Source organism: Balaenoptera ricei, chromosome 11, assembly GCF_028023285.1.
Source record: "Balaenoptera ricei isolate mBalRic1 chromosome 11, mBalRic1.hap2, whole genome shotgun sequence".
NCBI lineage: Eukaryota > Metazoa > Chordata > Mammalia > Artiodactyla > Balaenopteridae > Balaenoptera > Balaenoptera ricei.
In genome coordinates, this window is record NC_082649.1 from 6,170,459 (window position 1) to 6,192,832 (window position 22,374).

Sequence of the window (22,374 nt, forward strand, 5' to 3'; positions counted from 1 at the left end):
TAAATTGAATAAGTTTAACTCTTTAAAACTCCCTACTCTGCCCCACATTTTCTCACTTCGCCATCAGCCCTCAAGTCTGAATGACACAGACAGGAAAATGCTGTCATGCATCACCAATGCCTGTGGGCCGACCCTCGGAAACTACTGCTATCAGGGACCTGCTTTTTTTTTTTTTTTTTTAAAACATCTTTATTGGAGTATAATTGCTTTACAATGGTGTGTTAGTTTCTGCTTTATAACAAAGTGAATCAGTTATACATATACTTATATCCCCATATCCCCTCCCTCTTGCGTCTCCCTCCCTCCCACCCTCCCTATCCCACCACTCTAGGTGGACACAAAGCACCGAGCTGCTCTCCCTGTGCTATGCGGCTGCTTCCCACTAGCTATCTATTTTACATTGGGTGGTGTATATATGTCCATGCCACTCTCTCACTTTGAGGGACCTGCTCTTATATTCAGGAAAGTCGGGGCTCCTTCACTGTCTTGTTTTTGGTCTGTGCAGCTGAACAATGTAGAGGAAAAAGCACCAGATTTTGAGTCTTGGATTTGCCATTAATTAACTTCAGTTAAGTTACTTAATGCCTCTTTGAACTTCAGTTCTTACATCAGATGAGAATAGTAACCCCTTTCCTGCCTACCTCCCAGGACCGGTTCAGATAAATAAATATGTGAGCAAGGTTTTTTGTAAACTATGATTTATGATACAACGTGCAAAGTTTATTCAGCTAAAGAGGAGTGAGGTCAGGACTCAACCCCATGACTCTCTGGGGATCCCATATTCTTAATCATTAGGATATACTCTTTCCTAACATGATATAATTATTGCTGTTATTACTACAATTCTTATATGTTTTCATTCCAACCACTGGCTGAACATACAATAGTTACTAATTTGCAAGACTCGGGCTCCTGTGATATGTTAGCAATACCTGTGCCTACAGATGCCAGCTTTTAGTCTAATTAACAAAGGATTTGCTCAGGAAACATTCAGTTTGATTTCTTTTTATCTTCAGATATTAACCTTTGTACATAATCATAAGACCTATTAGGCAGAACCACTCGGCTATACTGCTAAGAAAGAAGGCTGAGCATTACTGTACTCAAACTGAACATATCTTATCTGGTGAAAATGTAAAAAATGGGATGTGAAATTAGAAATGTCAGGTCTTTTGAGCAGTGTAGTCACTTTACTAAATCTTCTGTAAATTATAGGTAGGCGTTAAAACAGTATGTGAGGCTTAAAACAAAACAAAACTAAACAAAACAGTACGTGAGCTTGCTGAAGGCAAAAAATTATACTCTAAGGGACTCTCTGGTATACTATATTTTTCTCATTCATTCAATTTTGTGATTATCTAGAATAAAACATTGTTGACTTTTTCTTTTAATCAAGACAAAATCATCTCTAGTTAAAGCTGACTGTAGCTTTGGTAGGTCAGGGAGGTCAGGGACATCAGGGAGGCCAGGTCCACAGCGGGGAAGCCATGGCCAGGGCACTGGCAGCGGGATGGGGTCTCCCAGCAGGGAGGGCGGCACTGAGGGCCCCCCACTTGTGCTGCCAGCTGTGCAAGGTGGTGACACCCGGGCCAGCATCCTCCCACGTGGCCCTTCTTCCTGTTCTTTATTCCCCCAGTGCGGGGCCATGTGACCGCACGCCTTCCTTGGTGGCGTCACAAGCAGAGTCCCAGAACCGCCCCCCTTGCCACCCACACCCTCAGCCCCGTCCGCCAGCTCGCTGGCCTTCGGGATCTCTGTGGCCTCCAGCCTCAACCCTCTGCCCAGCTTCTGATGCCCTACAGAATCAGCTTCCACCCGATTTATCCCATCGCTGTGCCATGACTTCACCAACCCGACCTTACGTCAGGCGTGAAGAGGACTCCACCTTTCTTTAGCAGACACATTGCTTGTACTTCTTCTCCTCTCTGGAATTTTCTACCTGCTCCCTCTGCAGGGTCATGTAATACAGGGTATATAGGCTTTGGAGTCAGACAAGAGTAGGTATGAATTTCACTCACATTCTTTCTATATATATTTTTAAAACATTTATTGAGCGGGTACAGCATGTCAGAAACTGCCAAGTTATTTGTCTCATTAGTTTTTTCATCACACTAAATCTATGAGGCAGCTGTTGTTATTGCCCCCAGTTTACAGGTGAAAAAGTCTGCAGTTCAAAGACATTAAGCATAGCCAGTCGGTAGACGAGATGGGATACAAATTCAAAAATTCCTGGAATTCAGAGCCAATAACCTTAACCGCTACTTATTAGCAACCCTCTAGTTATATGAGCTTAAGCAAGCTATGTAACCTCTCTAATCCTTAATATTCTCATGTATAAACAGGGATATAAACGTCTACTCAGCAGGATTAATGAGATTACGTATACGACGCTACTATCAAAGAGCCTGGAGTCCAAAAGAGGCTCCTAAATGCTTCTCTCTCTTTTCTTTTCTGTCCAGTGACATTCCCCTTATCTTTTACATCCTGCCTCTTCCATGAAGGGTCCTTGAAAGATGGAATGAACTATGTCAGCCCACCGTGGTCTCTTCCTCCTGTACAACCCAAGAGGTCTAAAATTTAGTTTTAAATTGTTTTCCAACCGTTTCATGGAAGTTAGTTTTTGTTTTTTCACCTAAAGTGTTTCATAAGCGGCAGCCACATATTATACTTCATTTACATCCCTTGTTCTTTGCAAAGTACTTGCAAGAACGAGATAAATGTGGACTGGATTAGCGATGCAGCCCCTGGATACAGTCTAAGACAGATTTTGCTTTAGAAAAATTTCATTCTATATTTCAAAGTGCTTATAAAAAAGGTATTATGGTAAATGCAGATTCATAATCTATCGTTTATCCAGCACGGGTAACAATGAATTGAAAATGAGGAACAAACTGGAACTTAACTGATGTATCTTACTGAACTGCTATGTTACCAGGGAAATCATGTTGATACTAGAAAACATGAATAGCATCCATCCTTAGATATATACCGCAGCCATCAGGATTTAAGTGTTCCAGCCATGTGTTGATTATTCACAGCTGGTGATTTCCCTCTGCGATCGTTAGAAAGACGATGAAGGTGACTGGGATTTATAGAATTGGCTAACAATTGTGTTAAGCCAGTCCTGGGAGTGAGCCAAGATAAGAAGCCAGAAATGACTCCACTGATACAAACTAGAGCCAAACAGCCAAGGCGACTGACTTAAGGCTCCAGACACGGTCTATTCTCCGTAAGCTCCTAAACTATGCCTAAGACCACTGAAATCCGGCCCAGCAGACGCCACAGAAGGAACAGGGTGCCAAGACCTCGCCGGGCCCCTTTCCACCCGCAGGGCCTACCTTAACCACGTCCCAGAACCGCACGTGGCTGCTCCCCGTCAGTCACCACGTGAGGGCCCAAGTCCCCCCGTCAGGCTTAGCTTCATCCTGGACCCTTCGCTAGACCTTGAGTTTTACCTGTTACCTTTTCACCAAAACAAGTTGACCCATTTCCACCTACAGTTTCTCAATTTGAGTCTCTTGACGTGAACCGAGCTGGTGGGAGTCAAAAGGAGACAAGTCCACAGTGTGGACACGTGGCCTTTAGAAGCCGGATGGAGGCCGTCAACTACACTGTCAAGGGCGGGCCGGGCTAAAGGGAAAGACGTCTTAAAGGAAGAAAGTCTCAGGTTAGCTATTTCCACTATTTCTGAAGAACTGGCCAATTTCTGATACAATCAGAAAGAAACAATTTTAAATGCCAATTTCATACTACGTTTTAGAAAGTTATATATTTCCTTAGAGAAATATGTCAAACACTTTGACTTGATGTATCTGAATGAAAAGACACTAAATCAATACCTAAGCTTCCAAGCAGGGAGAAGATTTATGAAACCCAAACAAGCCAGCCTGAAAACAGTCTACGTTTCTGGGACAAACTTCCGGAGACAGCTTCTATAACCTCCCTGAGTAATTACAGTGTCTCAAGTTTCTCTTCATTCTGACTGTCCCTCCCAGTGACACTTGCACACAATATATTACACCTTTTATTTAGTAGGGAGGGTATGTCAACACAAAGTCAAATATTCAGATGAAATTCAAAGCAGGCAGTCTCCTGGAAGTTTCCAAAGAGTTTTACAACTGGCATCCTACATTGGCATCCCAATGACTGTGCCTAATTTTGTCTCAGGACACGAAGAAAACCTATGTGTGCATCCCTGATGAAATAATTTGTTGCAAAGTTTTCCTTCATATGAAAATTCCAGAAGGCAGTGTCTGCATCTTCATCTTAATCGCTCCTTTTTGCCATGAACATCATTAGGCTACCTGGGCAATGCCTAGATGGTTAAGGGTCACAGAGAAGACGGCTCTTATTATGAATATTTACCAACCCATATTTAAGATAAAGGAGCCGCAGGGTTTAAAAAGCTCTCACACTACTGTAAAACACGTAGCCTCATTCTTTCTAGAAAGTATACATTTCTTGTCCAGAAGAGTCTGAAACAGAAGTCTCAAATTCTCTTTAGGAGTAAAAGGAAACAATGTCATAAAATAAGTATAGTTCCAGGAACTGCAGGTCATCTCTAGGATGGTTCCCATAAACAGACAAAAAAGGAACCCATGGCCATCCTCTCACAAGTACAGGGGTCCCAAAGCAAAGATAAACAACTCACCCAGCCAGAGCCCCTCTCAGCAACGCCAAGTGGGTAGTAATTCATTTCTGCTGGTCACTGGGTTCCAGTGAAGGAAACTGAAATGTCATACCTTCATTCACAACACTGTCTCATGGAATTATTTTTTCCGGATTCCTTGGGAAGTTAAAGTATTTGAGAAGAATATCAGGAACTGTTGTTTCAGCCTGTTTTGTGAGTAGATAATCGCTTTCCAACTCCATTATTGCAGGAAATGATGTGTATGGCATTGTTCCTAGTGGGGGGAGCATTGTGTTTTAGCCAGACCCGTACATGCTTATTAAACAAAACAAAAGCGTGCAGCCTAAGTCACTTCGCTGAACTCAGACTTTTTGAATCTGGTCTCTAGATAAGAGCCTGGCCCCAGACAACCTACCCACATACCAATAACATTCTTTTGAAAGGGTGTAAGCAAAACTTGTTTTGAAAAATTTCACCAATACTACTAAATGTGGCAAATGAATAACTCCAATAAATTAAGTGCTATCAAAATGGGTTCAGCAGAGACCTATTTGAAAGGCTTGATTTTTCTCTCATTTGGGTCTGAATCAAAGACCAGCCTGGGAACTAGAAGTAAAACACATTTCATCCTGAGAAGTACCTTTGAGTCCACGGAATATATTAGCTGGTTTTCCTGAAATGTGACATCATTTGTGGTACCAGCTGTATGGGTGTGCCATCTAAGGGTTTAGAAAACTAGTATTTCTTTGGCTTTAATATGTATTTTAGGATCATAGAAAGCAGTCTGATCTAGCTAAGCGCTCCAAGAAGAGAGAGCTGCTATGGACTTCTCTTTCAGAAGCTTAAGCTACTTATGATCATGACCTATCAACCTTTTTATGGGTGGATTACAAAGAGTAAATTCCTAAATGGACATCTAGAATCGACGGTGATGATAATACAACTGTTATAAAAGCAAATATTAAATACAGCACTTATACGTCAGGCTCTGTTTAAAACATATGACATAAGTTAACTAATTTAATCCTCAGAACAAACTAGGTAGGTTTTGGTACTTTTACTACCCATAGTTTACAGACGAGGATAGAGAGGCAAAAAGAGGTTAGGTAACTTGCCCATGGTCACCTAGTTAATAAGTAGCAGAGGTGGAATTTGAACTCGCAGTGAACACTCTTACCCCTCAACTATCCCACCTCTGGGAACCTCTGGTGGTTCTCAGACACTTCTGTCCGATTCAGTTATGATACAATGATCTTATCTCCTCTTCATAGAGATTATTATTTGGATGGTTTGTTAATGAAATGAGAAGCACCAAACATTCTTCTGGTTAGAGTCTAAATATTTTTAATAGAAACACCACAGTTCTATTATAATTCAACTTTAGCTTCCAGTAGTTTCTGTAGAGAGATTTTATTTTTCCCTGGAATGGTATGCTGCAGTGCTATATATGATACTTCAATAAAGAGGAAACTATTTCTATGGAATGTCTAACGCCTAGCATTGTCATTCAAAAGCTTAAGGATCTTTAAATGATTTTTTTAAATCCATTACTAAATGTAGAATTGAGTTTAAGAAATACCTCAGTTCTTTCATATTATACCTTAAAAAAATCAGGTGTAAAGAAATACAGGTTCAAAGACTATAGCATATCTATCTATCCATCCATCCATCCATTCAATGAATAAGTCCCACATGCCAGGTACTGGGAATATAGAATGGATAAGGTAGACAAGGTTCCTGCCTCCATGGGCTTATGTTCTAGTCAGGGGAACATTAAATACCAATGGGAGGGTGCTATTTAAGACCTGAGTGGTCAGGGAAGGCCTCTCGGAGGAGGTAGCGTTTGAACAGAGAGCTAAGGAAAGAGAGGGAGGGAATCTCGGTGGGATCTGAGGGAAGAGCATGTCAGGCAAAGGCTCCCAGGTGGAAATGAGCTCAGGTGTGTTTGAAGATCAGCAAGAAAGCCAGCGTGGCCAGATGGAACTAAGCGAGGTGTACGGGGAGGGAGATGAAACATGACATCAACAGGACCTTACAGGCCATGCGAAGGGGTTTGGATTTTATTGAGCGGGAGGGGGTGTCATTAGAGGGTTTAAGTCGGTGAATGACAAGATCTGGTCCGTGCTTTCTAAAGGATCCATGGCTGCTGCGTGGAAAATGGATTGGGTGGGGCTGGGGGAAGCAAGAGGATGAGCAAGGAGACTGGGTAAGACGCGGCGGTGCAGAGACAACACACCGCAGTGGCTGAGACCAGAATTGCAGGCGTGGAGGTGGTAAGAACTGGTGGTTAGACTGGGGATAATGAAGGCAGAGCCAACTTGCTAACTGATGGACTGGATGTGGGGCGTGGGGTGAGAACTGATGTCTGGATTTAGACCCAAGCAACTGGATAAACAGTGGTGTTGTACACAGAGCTGGGAAGACTGGGAGAGCAGGTCTGAGAGGAAGGGGCGGCAAGGTCTCTTCAGACACCGAAGTCTGATGTATGTTCTAGAGACCTAAGTGGAGGTGCTAATCGGGCAGCTGAATATATGAGGGCGAAAAGTCAGGGCTGGAGATATAAACTGGGGCGTCGATAAAATCATGGGGCAGGCTGTAGGGAAAGAACAGGTTGGAAATCTGTGAGGCACAGCAACAATCAGAGCCTGGAAGAAGAGGAGGCCCACAGAGGGGAGAAGGCAAAGCAGGACTGTGTGGCCGTCAGGAACCCAGGTGAAGAAAGCGTCTCTAGAAGGAGGGAGGGATCAACTGTGTCAAATGCTGACAGAGTAACATGAACCGAGGACCGAGCATTGGATTTGGCTTGATGGAGGTTCCTGGTGACCTTGGTAAGAGGGGCTTCAGTGGAGGAGAGGTACTGAAGGCGGGGCTGGGCTGGGCTCAGGGGAGAATACAAGGTAAGATAAGTTCTTTCCAGGCATTCTGCTATAAATGTGAGCAGATGGGATGCAGCAGCAGTTAAAGGGTAAATGTGGCGCCTGGCGGATGGGGGACGTCTTGGGTTTAGGAGGCAGTTCTAACACGCTTGTAATATGTAAAATTAATGATTCTGCATAATCTTTAAGTTTTTATTTTTTCATCTTCTACAAAATGGAAATAAAACTAGTTTAATTGATTATAACTAATGTTTGAAACATGCATTTTTCTTCTGTACAAAGTTTAATTTAATTTAATCAAAGTTTTGTTTTGTTTTGTTTTGTGTTTAAGATACGATGGGCACCTAGACTTGGCTCAGCCAGTCCGCTGGCCACAGCAACTATGCATATTGCCTCTTACTTTTCACTTGCTGTAGCCTTGAGTTTTCCTTTTCCGAACACTTAAAAAGGAACTTGTCCTTTTCTTTACTAAAATTGAATCTAGGTGGGCAATGGAAACAAAACCTCCACCTGGAGAGAGGAAACCAGACCTCACAGGTAGGTCACCCGCCTCCCCCGTGGGGCTCTCTCCCCTCTCCCTGCTGTCACCACCAAACATATTTGAGACTGGGGGTCAGCTCCTTCCTTAATTCCCTCCACACAGCAGAGATCATGTTGGAACATTAAAAAAAAAAAAAAAGGGTTTCACTAAAGACTGGGGGCCACAAAATGGAAACAGTCACAAAATATAACCAGATAATCTGGTTTATAAAGCATAACTCACTCATCTTTGGCCCAGGCCCTCCTACAGACTCCCTGACTACCTCCATATGAGGCAGAGGTCATCTGTAACCCCTACCCACTAAGGCTGCTATCAAGTATGTCTAGACTTCAGAAATTCCAGATGAGCAGTGAGGGGAGGGGACAGGAGTGGGGGAGAGAGGTTTCCACACCCGCCTGGTCCTCTCTAAGAATCACCACTTTTTCCGGTGATTAACATTAGGAATGTCCACACATTCCAGGACTCAAGTGTGGTCTTACTCTGTGTCCCTAATGAAATACCTCCATGAGATGATAAGAGAATAAGCCCAGAATCGATACAAGAGATACACACAAACACGCGTATCCGATACAGACGAGAGGAAGGCGTTTTGTCCTCCTCTTCGGCGTGCAGACACCAGTGGGACCCGGCACCTCCAGCAGCGCCGACTCACTTCGTAGTAACCCATGTCTGGGATGGCGGGATGAGTTCAGGCAGGAAAGAAGGGAAGGAAACAAATGAAAATAAACCCTGGGGGCTGCTCCCCCAGTCCCCTGTCACCTCTCCAGCCCCAGTGGAAGCCTATGGGCAGCAACCTCACAGCCAACTGGTCAGCTCACAGAACGTCCCACCTTAAGAGGACCAGGGACAAAATGTCATGGGAGCTCATTGAATCTGCAAATGGAGACTCCTTTTATCCGGTGGTGAGTTTAAAGAACTATCACCGTCACCTAAGTATGTTAAAAATTGTGTGTGTGTGTGTGTGTGTGTGTGTGTGTGTGGTGGTGGTGGTGGTGAGGGATGATTCTCTTCTCTCATCTATTTCCTATTCTCAACAAATCATTTAAAAAACTTGAAAATCTCTTTAGCACCAGATAAGAAACAGTGATACTTCATTGGGAAGTGGGATGGAGAACTTTCTGTTTCAAGGCAGTAAGTGTAACAACAGCAAGGAAAGCAGACTGGAGGGAGGCTGGAACTGGGGATGAGGGAGGATTCGGCCTCTACCAAAGAAGCCTCCCTTCAGGAGTGAAGGGATTCTTCCACCCCCGTTCCTACCCGGCAATACTGCTTCCAGAGCTACAGTCCAGCTTCCACAAGTTGAAACTCTAAATACATCTCAAAAAAAAAAAAAAAAAGGCCTTCAATATAGTGGCTGATTACTAGCGTACATCACTGGTCCTGCTGCTGGTACTATAATATTTGGAGACGCAACAGTCTTTGTGGCTAGAAAAGCCTAATCACTATGTACATCGTTTCTATCTGAAGATTCATTCCCAAACAGATACATACTTGGTAATTGGGAGTCACTGTTTTTTCCAAAAGATGTCAACTTTCTACTTTCACAGTATATAGTTTATCTTAAAAGCTTTCCTGAGAGAAATAGCAAATATTATAAGCTAGGTGACAGACCAGAAACCTGATAGCGTAGACTAAAAATAATAGAACATGTTCATCTAGTCTTTATTCAGCCACTGTGAAACACAAATGTAACAAAAATAGCAAGGGTAATTCAAACCTCACTTAATCAAACTCATTACTAGCCTTATACTATGGAGAGAACTTTTTTTTTTTTTTTTTAACACACAGCACATGTTCTAAGCATGGGATAGAGAACAGCACAAAACACATTCTTTGTCCTTGAACAATTTAATCTTCTGGGAAAGGAAATGGGAAATCCTTAAATAGGCTTAGCTGCCTAATAAAAGCCCATAGTATTTTCTCACTAACGTATAAAAGCAAAATATTTATCTAAAAGATAAAGATGTCTTTTTGATATCTTAACATCTTTTTGATCTTCCTAATAGTGATGCTGTTCTCAAAAGCAAAAAAATTCAGCCACTTGGGCTAACAATTAATGATTATATATAAAAAAGCAACAGGGCTGATTATCTAAATTTTGTTGTCATAAGAAATATAAACAGTGCATAGACATACCTATATATGGATGTTAAAAATTCCCACAATCTTAAATTCCAAACTGAGATCTTCATCGCTATCCCTGCCCTGTCTAGACTAGGAATTGCTATTTTCAGCCACATTCTCAAAAACCCACGTGCAGGGTAGCAATTTCCGCTATCAGTCACACATCTGAGTCTATACAGCAACCTTCCTGTCACACTGTCATTGTGCCACAGTCTCATTAACCTACAGGATATGCACAAATTAATAAAGTTGGAAGTGATGTGAAAATTGTCTAAGTGATGTTAAGTCTCTGTAAATTTAACGATGAAAGCATAACTGAAACTTAGGTCTTTTGACTCTCAAACAAGTGCACTTTACAATTTCCAGTCTTATCTGATATTTTCAACACCAAAGAAATCTAGCAATTATTGTATGAACTTGCCAGTATTTTCATTTGTGTTTTTGATAAACAAGGGCAGAAACTGAGCTTTATGCATTTTTTAAAAATCCCTACAATTTATCTAGGAATACAAAGTGGCTGGACCACAGGTGCTTCATAAATGCTTACTGAACTAAACTGAACCAGATATTTTGCCATTCTTCTCACTCTCCAAATCCTACAGAATTCAAGTTTTATCTTTATTACTAATGATTCTCTGATTATAACTTACAAAGATAGTTCCTACTAGGAATTTGCTTATTTTAACCATAAACTGTTTTCTTGGTAGAGCATGGTCTTTGATATAATACCGTGTAATACTATTGTCCTGGTTTTTCTATTTCGTTATTACATGTGCAAAACTGATCATAAATTCCATTAAGATGGAGTGCTATTATTGACTATAGTTCTCTTGGAATACAATCCAGACACAGCACAATGCTTCAATGAATAAATGTGTATTAAATTCTACTTTGGCTTCCATACTTGGTGGGAAAAAGGTACCCTGACAACTAGCTCTTTAATTCCTACTATTATTTTCCACCAATTGCCATATTTTTGTCTCTAAACATTAATTTAGAAGTTATAAAACTATAATTTGGAGGAAAGAACCAAGGGTTTTTTCCAAATCCATTTAAAAACATTATGGGGAATGCTCTGTTTCTTGACTTGATTTTGGCTACACAAGATGTAACCTAATGAATTGTGTACTATTCTACACTTCAATATAAAGTCCAAAGCCTCACCAGGGGGTTTTACTGTACTTTTACTGCTAATAATACCTTCACATCAATAATATAATTTAAAAATCTATATGTATGAAACATGAAGAAAGTTAGGAAAAAATACAATTCTCAAAAGTACTCTTAACCCTCCAGGGATACTATATATATGCTTTCTTAAATTTTGACATTTTTGCTCAGGATATAACTCAAATTCATTATTTCTTACACATCTTTGTTCATTGATGGTATGCACCCATCTACACAAAACTGCTTAGATAGTGGGGAAAAAAAAAAAATCTGTTATCACAGTGACACCTGCTGGTTTTTAGCTACAAATTTTAGATCCCGAGTAAAAAACAAATTCTTTAGCGTCAACATTTTTCTTAGTAAAATTAAATATTGTTTCCATCTTAATAAATTATTTATTTGATATATAATTAATTTTAAAACAAATTTATTCAATATACAATGGACCGCATAAGGTTTGTGTGTGTGTGTATGATCACAACCTCACTGTAATTTTATCAACTATTTTTCTAAAAAAGATACATCTCCAAAAAAGCTGCTTAAGCATTTCAGAGTACATGAAATTAAAAAAAAAAAAAAAAGATTTAACTTATGGCCTTCTATTCAGATTCTCTACAAATTCTGTTTTAAGGGACTCATTATAGTAGCCTTAAAAATATTTACAAAATTGTCTCTTTGAAGAATTGTAATTTAAAAAATATGGACGATTTCATAAGTCAAGAATTTGATCTAGAATTCTTTTCTTGTGATGAGAACTTTAAGATCCGCTCTTAGTACTTTTCAAATATACAATACAGTATTGTTAACTACAGTCACCATGCTGTACATTACATCCCTAGAACTTATAACTGAAATTTTGTATCCTTTGACCCCCCCCAACCCATTTTACCCACCCCCTACTCCTGCCGCTGGCAATCACCAATCTGTTCTTTGTTTCTATGAGGTTTTTGTTTGTTTTAGGTTCTAAATAGAAGTGAGTTCATTTAGCATTTCTCTTTCTCTGATTTCACTTAGCATAATGCCTTCAAGGTCCGTCCATGTTGTTGGAAGTGGCAGGGTTTCCTTCTTTCTCATGGCTGAGTAATATTCCATTGTGTGTGTATATATACACACGTCACATCTTCTTTATCCATTCATCCACTGATGGACACTTAGGTTGTTTCCATGTCTTGGCTATTGTAAATAATGCTGCAATGAACATGGGGGTGCAGATGATCTCTTCCAGATAGTGATTGTTTCTTTCGGATATATACTCAGAAGTGAAACTGCTTGATCATATGGCAGTTATAGTTTTAATTTTTTTGAGGAACCTCCATGATGTTTTCCATAGTGGCTACACCAATACAATCCCACCAACAGTGTATGAGGGTTCCTTTTTCTCTACATCCTCACCAGTACTTGCTATCTCTTTTCTTTTTGATGACAGTCATCCCAACAGGGGTGAGGTGATATCTCATCATGGTTTTGATTTGCATTTCCCTGATGATTAGTGATGTTGAGCATGTTTCATGTACCTGTTGGCCATGTGTTTACCTCCCTTGGAAGTGTCTATTCAGTTATACAAGTTCTTTATATTTTTGGATATTAACCCATTATCACATATATAATTTGCAAATATTTTCTTCCACTCTGTAGGTTACCTTTTCATTTTGTTGATGTTTCCTTTGCTGTGCAGAAGCTTTTTATTTGCTATAGTCCCACTTGTTTATTTTTGATTTTGTTGCCTTTGCTTTCGGTTTCATATCCAAAAAATCACTGCTAAGACAAATGTCAAGGAGCTCACCCCCTATGTTTTCTTCTACTAGTTTTATGGTGTAAGATGGAGGTGTTGTTTCAACCTTTCCATGTGGCTGTCCACTTTTCCCAACACCATTTATTATAGAAACTGTCCTTTCCCCACTATATATTCTTAGCTCCTCTGTCATAAATTAACTGACCATATACATATGAGTTTATTTCTGGGCTCTGTTCCATTGGTCTATGTGTCTGTTTTTATGCCAATACCATACTGTTTAGATTACTGTAGCTTAGTAATATAGTTTGAAATCAGGAAGCACCTCCAGCTTTGTTCTTCTTTCTCAAGATTGCTTTGGCTATTTGGGCTCTTTTGCAGTTCCAAACTTCAGGATTGCTTATTTCCGTGAAAAATGCCATTGAAATTTTGATAGGGATTTCACTAAATCTGTAGATTGCTTTGGGTAGTATGAACATGTTAACAATATTAATCCTTCCAATCCATGAGCATGAAATATCTTCCATTTATTTGTTTCTTTAATATCTTTCATCAATATCTTGTAGTTTTTGGTGTACAAATCTTTCACCTCTTTAAATTTATTTCTAGGTATTTTACTCTTTTTGATGCAATTGTAAATGGGATTGTTTTCTTAATTTCTCTTTTCAGTCGTTCATTGTTAGTGAATAGAAACACAGCAGGTCCTTGTATATTGATTTTGAATCCTGCAAGTTTACTGAATTTATTAGTTGTAAGTTTTTTCGGTGGAGTCTATGATAAACAATATCATAGAAGTAAAACTCTATTTGCAGATGACACTGACTTCTCTTATAGTCAAAAGTTTCATTCATAAATAATACCTCTATGGAGACTGGAAGTGTTCAGATTGAAAGCCTATGTGTGACAGAAGCAAAAAAGAGAATTCACAATGTATATTGGAGGCATTTGTGATTCCTCCAGATTTTCATGAAACCTTGGGTTTAATACCACAAATCTACTTCTATCTACATACTCATAATAGAGACCTGGGAGGTTTTCACAAACTATATACAACAACGTCCTAAAAAGAAAAAAAAAAAAAAAAAGAAATCCAAAATGAAATATTCAGATAAGAGTTACACAGGTTCAAAATGAGACTGCTATACTCTTATTTGCTTTTATTAGCTCACGAATAGCAAAAAGAATCCAATAGAGGTAATGGAAACAATCAAATTAGCTCACAGATAATAATAAGAAAACACAAAATAGAAAATATTGAATATTAGGCACAATGATTGAAAGTAAAGGTATCATCCTTTATACTAGAATATGGACAAGGTCTTTTGGGAGGGAAATTTGAATATAATAAAATCAACATATACCCAACATACCTTTCTGTACAGAGAAATCTCCACTAGCTACTGAACACCAAAAATGCTAGAAAAAAATTTTAACTGTATTTATTTTTACTTTATTATTTTTTTCTTATTGGAGTATAACTGCTTTACAATGTTCTGTTAGTTAACTGTATTTTTTATTCATGGCCAAGTTTATCGCAAATTAATGAAAACAACTGAAGGCAGAATGGGAAAAAGTGAAATTCTATAGGATAATTTGGCTCTGGAACTGATAACTGTCCTAGGTCCCCATCCCTGTGGCCTAGAAGAACCCCAGTTTTAAGGACCCGTGCCTGCACGGGGGCAGGAATCATGGCCTGGGACTGTGTTAGTCTGCTTGGGCCACCATAACAAAATACCACAGATGGGGTAGCTTACACAGAAGAAATTTATCTTCTCACAGTTCTGGAGGTAAGAAGTCCAAGATCAAGGTGCTGGAAAATTCTATCCTGTTGAAGCCTCTCCTCCTGGTTTGCCAATGGCCACCTTTTCTGCTGTGACCATATGATCTTTTCTGTGTGCACGTGGAGAAAGGGTGCTCTGCTGTCTCTTCCTCTACTTATAAGGACACCGGTGCTATCATATCAGGGCCCCACCTTTCTGACCCCATTCAACCTTAATTATTGAGTTAAACCTCCTCATAGCCCTTGTCTCCAAATACAGTCACACTGGGGGTTAGGACTTCAACGTATGAATTTTGGGGGACACAATTCAGCTCACAACAGGGACTGAGCTGGACTGCAGTACAACTGGTGAATCCCCAAAGGGCACCACTCTCAGTGAGTGAACTACGAAAACACCTGAAGTTTCTCTTCTTTATTCCAAGTAGAGCTGTGAAGGATGAAAAAAATCTCTAGGAATGTCTTATCACAGTCTGACACTGGCATACATTTGAGGAAGAAATTCATACTGCCTGTGAGTAAGTGTCTGTGAGCACACACACACTGAGTGACAGGGAGGGAGTGGCAGGAAACTCAAGGTGAAAACTGACTTTGAAGTGGTCCAGGGTTAGAGGGCCATAAGAAACAAAATGGAGGTGCTAGGAAAAAAACCCAAAAACCAAAAAACACAAAACATACCAAAAATTTCCGAAAATAAAGTTCAGAGGAATGTAAACTCACAATGAAAATTCACTGATCACATCAGAAAACAAGTCACCACAAACTTGTTTCAGACAAAACAACAAACAACTAACTGTAGATTCAGATTCACAAAAAAGGAGAAAAATACAGAAATCATCATATGCAGAATGCAAAATAAGTACAAGAACATTTAATATGTTCAAAGAAAAGAAAAAGAGGGAATAATGGAACTATCCCAAATGACCAAGGAAGTTTGAAAAAGAACCAAACAACACTTTTGGAAATGAAAAAAATATACCCATAATTAAAAACTTGACAGGTTAAATAGGTTAAAGACAGTGACAAGACAGAATTAGTGGACTGGACAACAGATTTAAACAAATCATCCAGAATTCAACACATAGAGACAATGAGATAGAAAATACGAAACGGAGATAAAGCAATATGGAGAACAGAGTGAGATGGGAACACTTAAGTCTAATTTGATCTCCTAAAGGAGAGAACCCAAAGAATGTAAAGGTACAATATTCAAAGAGGTAAAAGTTGAGAATTTCTCATAATTCATGAAAGGCACTCATTCTCAGATTCAAGAAGCTCAGTGAATCTGAATAGATTAATGAAAAGAAATTCACAGTAGACATGTTGTAGTATAATGACATTTGATTGTAGAATGCCAAAGATAAAGAACTTAAACATAACCTGAAAGAGAAGACAGATTATCTACAAAGGAGTACTGATCAGACTGACAAGTGTCATTTCAGAAGCAACACTGGACGTAAGATGACAGTGGAACAATATCTTTAAATACTGAGAGAAAATACTGTCTATATAGAATTGTATACCCAGATAACTTTCAAGGATAATAAGCAAATACTGACTGTAAAAAATAACTATTTTTGGAGTTAAACTGAGATAAAACTAAAATTCTAGACACTTACAAGTTAACGGGAAGCAATCACTTTGTTCAGAAGTCTACTGTTCAAATAAGAGTAAAGACATAAACTTTAGATTCTGTTAACTATGCAAACTAAATTTCATGGTAAGCACTAAAAAGATAAAAATTGAGTTTTACCTTTCAAACTAGTAGAGGAAAATTAATTGTAAAACAAAACAAAACAAAACAAAACTCAGTGTGGAAAAAGAAAAGGAAAAAACCCCAAAGGCAGTGAGGAAACAAAATGGTGGGACAAAAAGCACAGTAAGATGGTACAGCAAGTCCCCTACACGTGAACAAGTTCCGTTCTGAGAGCGCATTTGTAAGTCCAATTTGTTTGTAAGTCCGACAAAGTTAGTCTAGGTACTCAATTAACACAATCGGCTATATAGTACTGTACTGTAATAGGTTTACAATACTTTTCACACAAATAATACATAAAAAACAAACACAAAAAATAAAGAAAACATTTTTAATCTCACAGTACGGTACCTTGAAAAGTACAGTAGTACAGTACAACAGCTGGGATACCGGGGCTGGCATCGAGTGAACAGGAAAGAAGAGTTACCGACTGCAGGAGGGAGAGGAGGTGGGAGATGGTAGAGCTGAAGGATCGTCAGCAACAGGAGACGGAGGGCAAGCTGCAATTTCACTCACACCTGATGTTGATGGCACAGGTTCTGGTTCCTTGCTGGATTCAATTCTACCTACCCTCTTGTAAAAACGATCCAGTGATGTCCGGGTAGGAGCTCTTTTTTTTTGTCGTCACAGATGACACGGTAGCACTGGATCGCATTCTGAATGGCTGCTGCAACCCTCGTGTACCGTTCTACGTTCGGGTCCTGTGCTCAAAAACTAACAGTGCCTCCTCAAATAAAGACAATCCCGTTGTCATTTCCTGTGTCGTGAATCTCTTCTGTTCTTCAGTTACTTCTTCTTCCTCTTGTCTCTCTTCGTCCTTTCTCTGGGCCTCCAATTCTGTCAGGTCTTTATTAGTAAGCTCCTCGTGCTGCACAGCAAGGTGTTCAATGCATGAAAGACACGTGAACTAGCTTATGTGATTGGACAGGCGAATGCAGGTTCACATCTTTGAAAATTCGCAACTTGAAGGTTCATATGTAGCGGACTTACTGTATAAATAAATCCTATTATATTAGTTATTTCAACAAATGTAAATGGATTAAAGTCTCCAGTTAAAAGATAATTAGATAGAAAGAAAAAATAATCTAGTTACAGTTTTTAAGGGGCACGTGAAAACATGATATAAAGGTCCAACAGAAGAATAAAGAAATATATACCCTACAAATTATTAACCAGCTGGTGTGGCCTGTATAAATCTCTCTTTTAGAAATACAGATTCTAAAGCAATATAAACTGATACAAAAACATTACTAGAAATAGAGGCTGTGACTACAAATATAAGATTCAATTCTAAACTTGGAAGATAAACAATTCTAAACTTGTATGTACCTAATAACAAAGCTTCAAAATATATGAAATAAAAACTGACAGAATTACAGGGAGAAATCAGAAAATCCACTAGAGTAGGAAATTTTAACACACCTCAGAATCTGGAAGATCAAGTAGAAGAAAAAAACAACAGTAAAACAGAGACAATTTAACCAACACAATTAACAAGTTTGGTCTAATGAACACCCAACAGTTGGAAAATACACATACTTTTAAGCACTAACACAACATTTACAAAAACTTAGCATATTTTAGGTCAGATGGCAAATCTCAACAAATTTTAACATCTCAAGTCTTATATGAATCTATTCTTGGACCACAATCCAATGAAAGCAGAAATCAATAATAAGAATAGAACTTAAAAATCTACACGTTAGGAAATGGAAAAAAAAATCCATATATATAAGTCAAAAAAGAAATCATGATGAAAAATAAAAAATACTTAGAATTTAAAGACAAATATTTCTATAGCACTTTAAGTTGACAAACATTATTTCGTTTGATCATTAGAAACTAATCCTGTGAGGCACACAGAATCCATATTCTCTCTGCTTGACAGCACAACAGCAGAAATGTTGTATATTACGTAACGACTAAAGCTTTTTATATATAAATAAAATACATATCAAAAGTGATTTTAAAACTGGGAAATATAAGTGAAAGTGTTCACTACTAAAAATATTAAAGGGAAAGAAAAGCAACCCTCTCTTTTAGAAGCTATACTGAACAGCTAAGAAAGTCACAAAGAAAGAATTTAGTATCAACGTTTAAAGCTCAAAAAGTCCATTAAATCATTCTGGTTTAAGAAGTCTCTTAGATCCTTCTATAGTATATACAAACTCATATGGTAAAGTATTTATTATTCATATGAGATGAACAAACACTGTCAGAAATCTTTGCACAAGTTGAGGAACCATTCCTGCTCACACACAGTCCTGACCTCCTGGTTCCAGCATCTGTTCAATGGTGCATTGGCAATTAATGGCTCTCCCAAAACTGCCTATGGTACAAAAGGAATTTTCATTTAAGGTTCCCCTCCCTTTTCATGTGTGGGATATTTTGGGAAGTATGTTTTCTTTTTCCATCCACTGAAAGAGAATTAAGAAAATTCCAACATGCCTGAATGTCAGCAAGTGCTCTTTTTCGTTCAGGTACCAGAGGATGATGGATGAACCTGTCAAGCCTACAGTAGCGGACAGAGGGAGTTGGCAGAAGTTCAGTGTTACTGAAAGAAATCTCAAATACTTATTTCATCTCCTCTATTAACTTTAATCACATTTTCAACATGCAGCCAAGAATGAAGCTTTGACAGCAAGCCATAAATTTACACAAGCAAGCATTGTCACTTTTCTGCAGTAGCAACACTGAGATAACACAAGAGTTGAGTATTTTCTTTCTTGTGCCTTTCTTTACTGAAGAGCAATAAAAAAAAAGACCTGAAAGATTTATCCATACCTCAAATTCATTTGCCATAGATCTCTTAAAATTATTGCATTTAATTCTGCTTGGTTTATGACAAATAAACAATCAACTTAGTTCCTCAATTAGACTGTTAAATGCAGATTTTTAAAGATCACAGTGATGACAGAACTGGTATATGTTTCGTCTTAATACACCTGCTTATGAGAACAGACATTAAACACTAAAAAGGATTTACATTTAACATGGATCACTTGCCATGTGGGCAAATACTTCTGGTTTACTCAGAGCCAGAATCTTTATATGGTTCCAGAGGGACGCCTTGGCAGATTTTGCTGATTACTCATTAAACAGTTGAAACATGTATAGACATTATTTATCTTACAGAGCTTACCCACAGCAAAACACATGTAAAAATGAGGTAAATCTGTGGGCAAGATTATGGTTCTTGGAAAGGTTAAAAGTCAACTCTATTTTTGGTAAGCTTTTCCTTGTGAGCACATTTTAAAAGCTGAAAATATGAAGTGCTGGACGGCCACAAACTTAACAAGCATGTCTTGTCATCCAGTGAAACACGGCATTACGCTGCCACGCAGAATCTGCAACTTCTCCCAACAGGCCATTCAGAGACCAACGTGGCTCTCTTTGAAGAGCAGAGACAAAGTTTTGACTCTCTCCAGTGTGGTCTCCGCTCCCAGGACAGTTGTTTCTCAGGGCATGACTCACGGAGTAACACCGCACACATTCCTCCAAGAGCCAGGGAGGCTCCGACAGGCAGCCGCCGAATCGGCCTTCTGAGCCACAATAATAAAGTGACATTAACCCTGCGTAAGAATGAATTAAATCACTTTTCTAAGAAGTCTGTATTTACAGTTCTCCGAGTTAATCAATGGAAACTAAGACCAATCCTCATTAACAAAGCGCATGTTTATACCATTTTCCTCCTACTTCTCCCCATTTATAGATATAGGCAGATACAGGACTCAAAACTGGGAAGACGTGGCATTCTTCTTCTAGGAAACAGCTAAGACTCCGGTAGCAGTTTCTTTTTTCTGCAGAAGAGTGCCACTGAATACACTGCTAATACACTTGAGGCAGAGGCTAAGCGGTTTGGTGGGAGCGGTTTCTGAGGGGAAGTTAATGTTTTCTCATCAGTTTGTCACTCTTATGGTTCAAGTTCTCCGAAGGCTGGACATTTTGCCAGGCCCTTCTCCATCTCGGCGTATTGTTCTTTAAGCCTCTCCATGGCTTTTCTGTGCTCTTCGTCCACTTCAGCCTGTTTGTTGTGTTGTTCTTTCATGAAATCCTCCCACTGCATTATATGCTGTTTCTCACTAGCTATTAAATGGTCATTATGCATCTGAGAAAAGAAAATTTGAAAGTCATGGGACATTTTGCAGACAATTATTTTTCTATGCAGAGAGACAAAAATAACTACCTCTTGATATTTGCTCACTACAGTCTAACAATCGGCTTGTAAGTCACAATGACAAAACCCCTTTCTAGTTTTAATGTCCAACAAGAACATGACATATTAGAAACATCTAAGGCTTCTCTTACTATGCCCAAACATGGGCATTCACATTTCTGAAATTTCAAAAATGTCTAGTATTTTAAATGACAGAATCAAACATAATCCAGGTAAATTTTCATACCTCTATTTCTCCTCAAATTCCATTTAATCGCATATAATTTAAAAATTAAGTTTAAAGAATACATGCCAAAAGAATTGTTACTTTAAGAAATTAAAATGCATGTCTCACATAAAATATTTTTTGGACACATTAAAAGAATCACAGATTATTAATCAATGGAAGAGAATTTAAGAACCCTCTCTTGGTTCAGTTCCAAAACTTAAAGCAAATAAACAGCAAAAGCATCTGTGTCGAATATCTAAGTTCATCTTGAGATGTCCCTTAATATTTCTATATGAGGACAAATTTTTTCTTTTGAGTAACACAACAATAAAGATGAAACAATATATAAATTAAAAGGCATAAATTTAATATAATTTAAATTATTATCTTTGAATATGTATTGGGTTGGCCAAAAAGTTCGTTCGGATTTTCCCATAACATCTTACAGAAAAACCTGAATGAACCTTTTGGCCAACCCACAAAGAGCTAAATACAAAAAGAAAGTATAAAAAAAACTTTATATCTCTGCCTCAGTATTCTACATATGTGTCTAGAAGTTTTGCCACAGACTAAGTCCTGTTAAAAAAAAACAAGCACTGTGACAGATGCAAACTATCAAAACCTACAAAGCACCAAAAGGCTTACTAATCCCACAGCTCTAATGAAAACAGGAGGACACCTGGTTACTCAGAATACTGGTAACTCAGATGCTGAGAGAGCTATCAGGAAAAAGATGGAAGCCGTGTTTTCCTGCCACCCATAATGCCGCCCATTATCTTCTCTCTCATCTGGGCCATGATGAGAAGCAAGGTGGAGAAGCCATGGTGCTCTAAGTATCTATGAAAGGTGTATTTCTGCTAGTTGTTTTGTATATCTTATCTACTTCTGAGGTTACAGGATTCTCATTTTACAGATGAAGAAATTAAGGCTTAAGAACACTAAATTTACTTCTCCATGGTCACTGAGCTACTACACTGTAGACTCAAACTTAGGACTTGCTGACACCCAAACCTATGGCTTTTCTGTCATGAAGTGCAAATCAGATCTTTCCAGGGAAGTTTTACATAGATGGCTAAAGGTCTTCTGCAAGACAAAAAAAAAAAAAAAAAAAAAAAAAACTATTGCAAGAGTTTTTTCTGCCAATCTGATCTAAAGTTCCTCAGCACCAAGGCGAGAGGATAGAAGTGAATCTGAAGTTTCAGTTACAGTGAAACATTCCCCTAAAATATGTCCCGCAGACCCATGTGATCTGAGCAGGCAGTACAGTGGTGGGGAGAGAGGGTTAGGATGGGGTTTGCTGATCCAGTAAGTTTCGGAAACAGGTTAAACAAAATTCAAGACATTTCTTCTTAACCTTTCAGCCTCATGGACTGTAATTCTTCA

General features: G+C 38.8%; 1 protein-coding gene across 3 annotated transcripts in view; it reads right to left on the bottom strand.

The window, feature by feature from the left end:
• The window catches only part of BLOC1S5 (biogenesis of lysosomal organelles complex 1 subunit 5), a 78,873-nt gene that overhangs the window by 19,656 nt on the left and 36,843 nt on the right, over positions 1-22,374 (bottom strand). The window contains exon 5 of one of the 3 annotated variants that reach the window (XM_059937883.1): positions 19,181-20,714. The exons of 1 other annotated variant lie outside the window; for it this stretch is intronic. In XM_059937883.1, coding sequence (XP_059793866.1) covers positions 20,520-20,714 — 195 coding nt within the window. In that variant the 3' untranslated portion in view covers positions 19,181-20,519. Of the gene's footprint in view, positions 1-19,180; positions 20,715-22,374 lie in introns of those variants that run through there. One more of the 3 variants, XM_059937886.1, reaches the window with a different exon arrangement.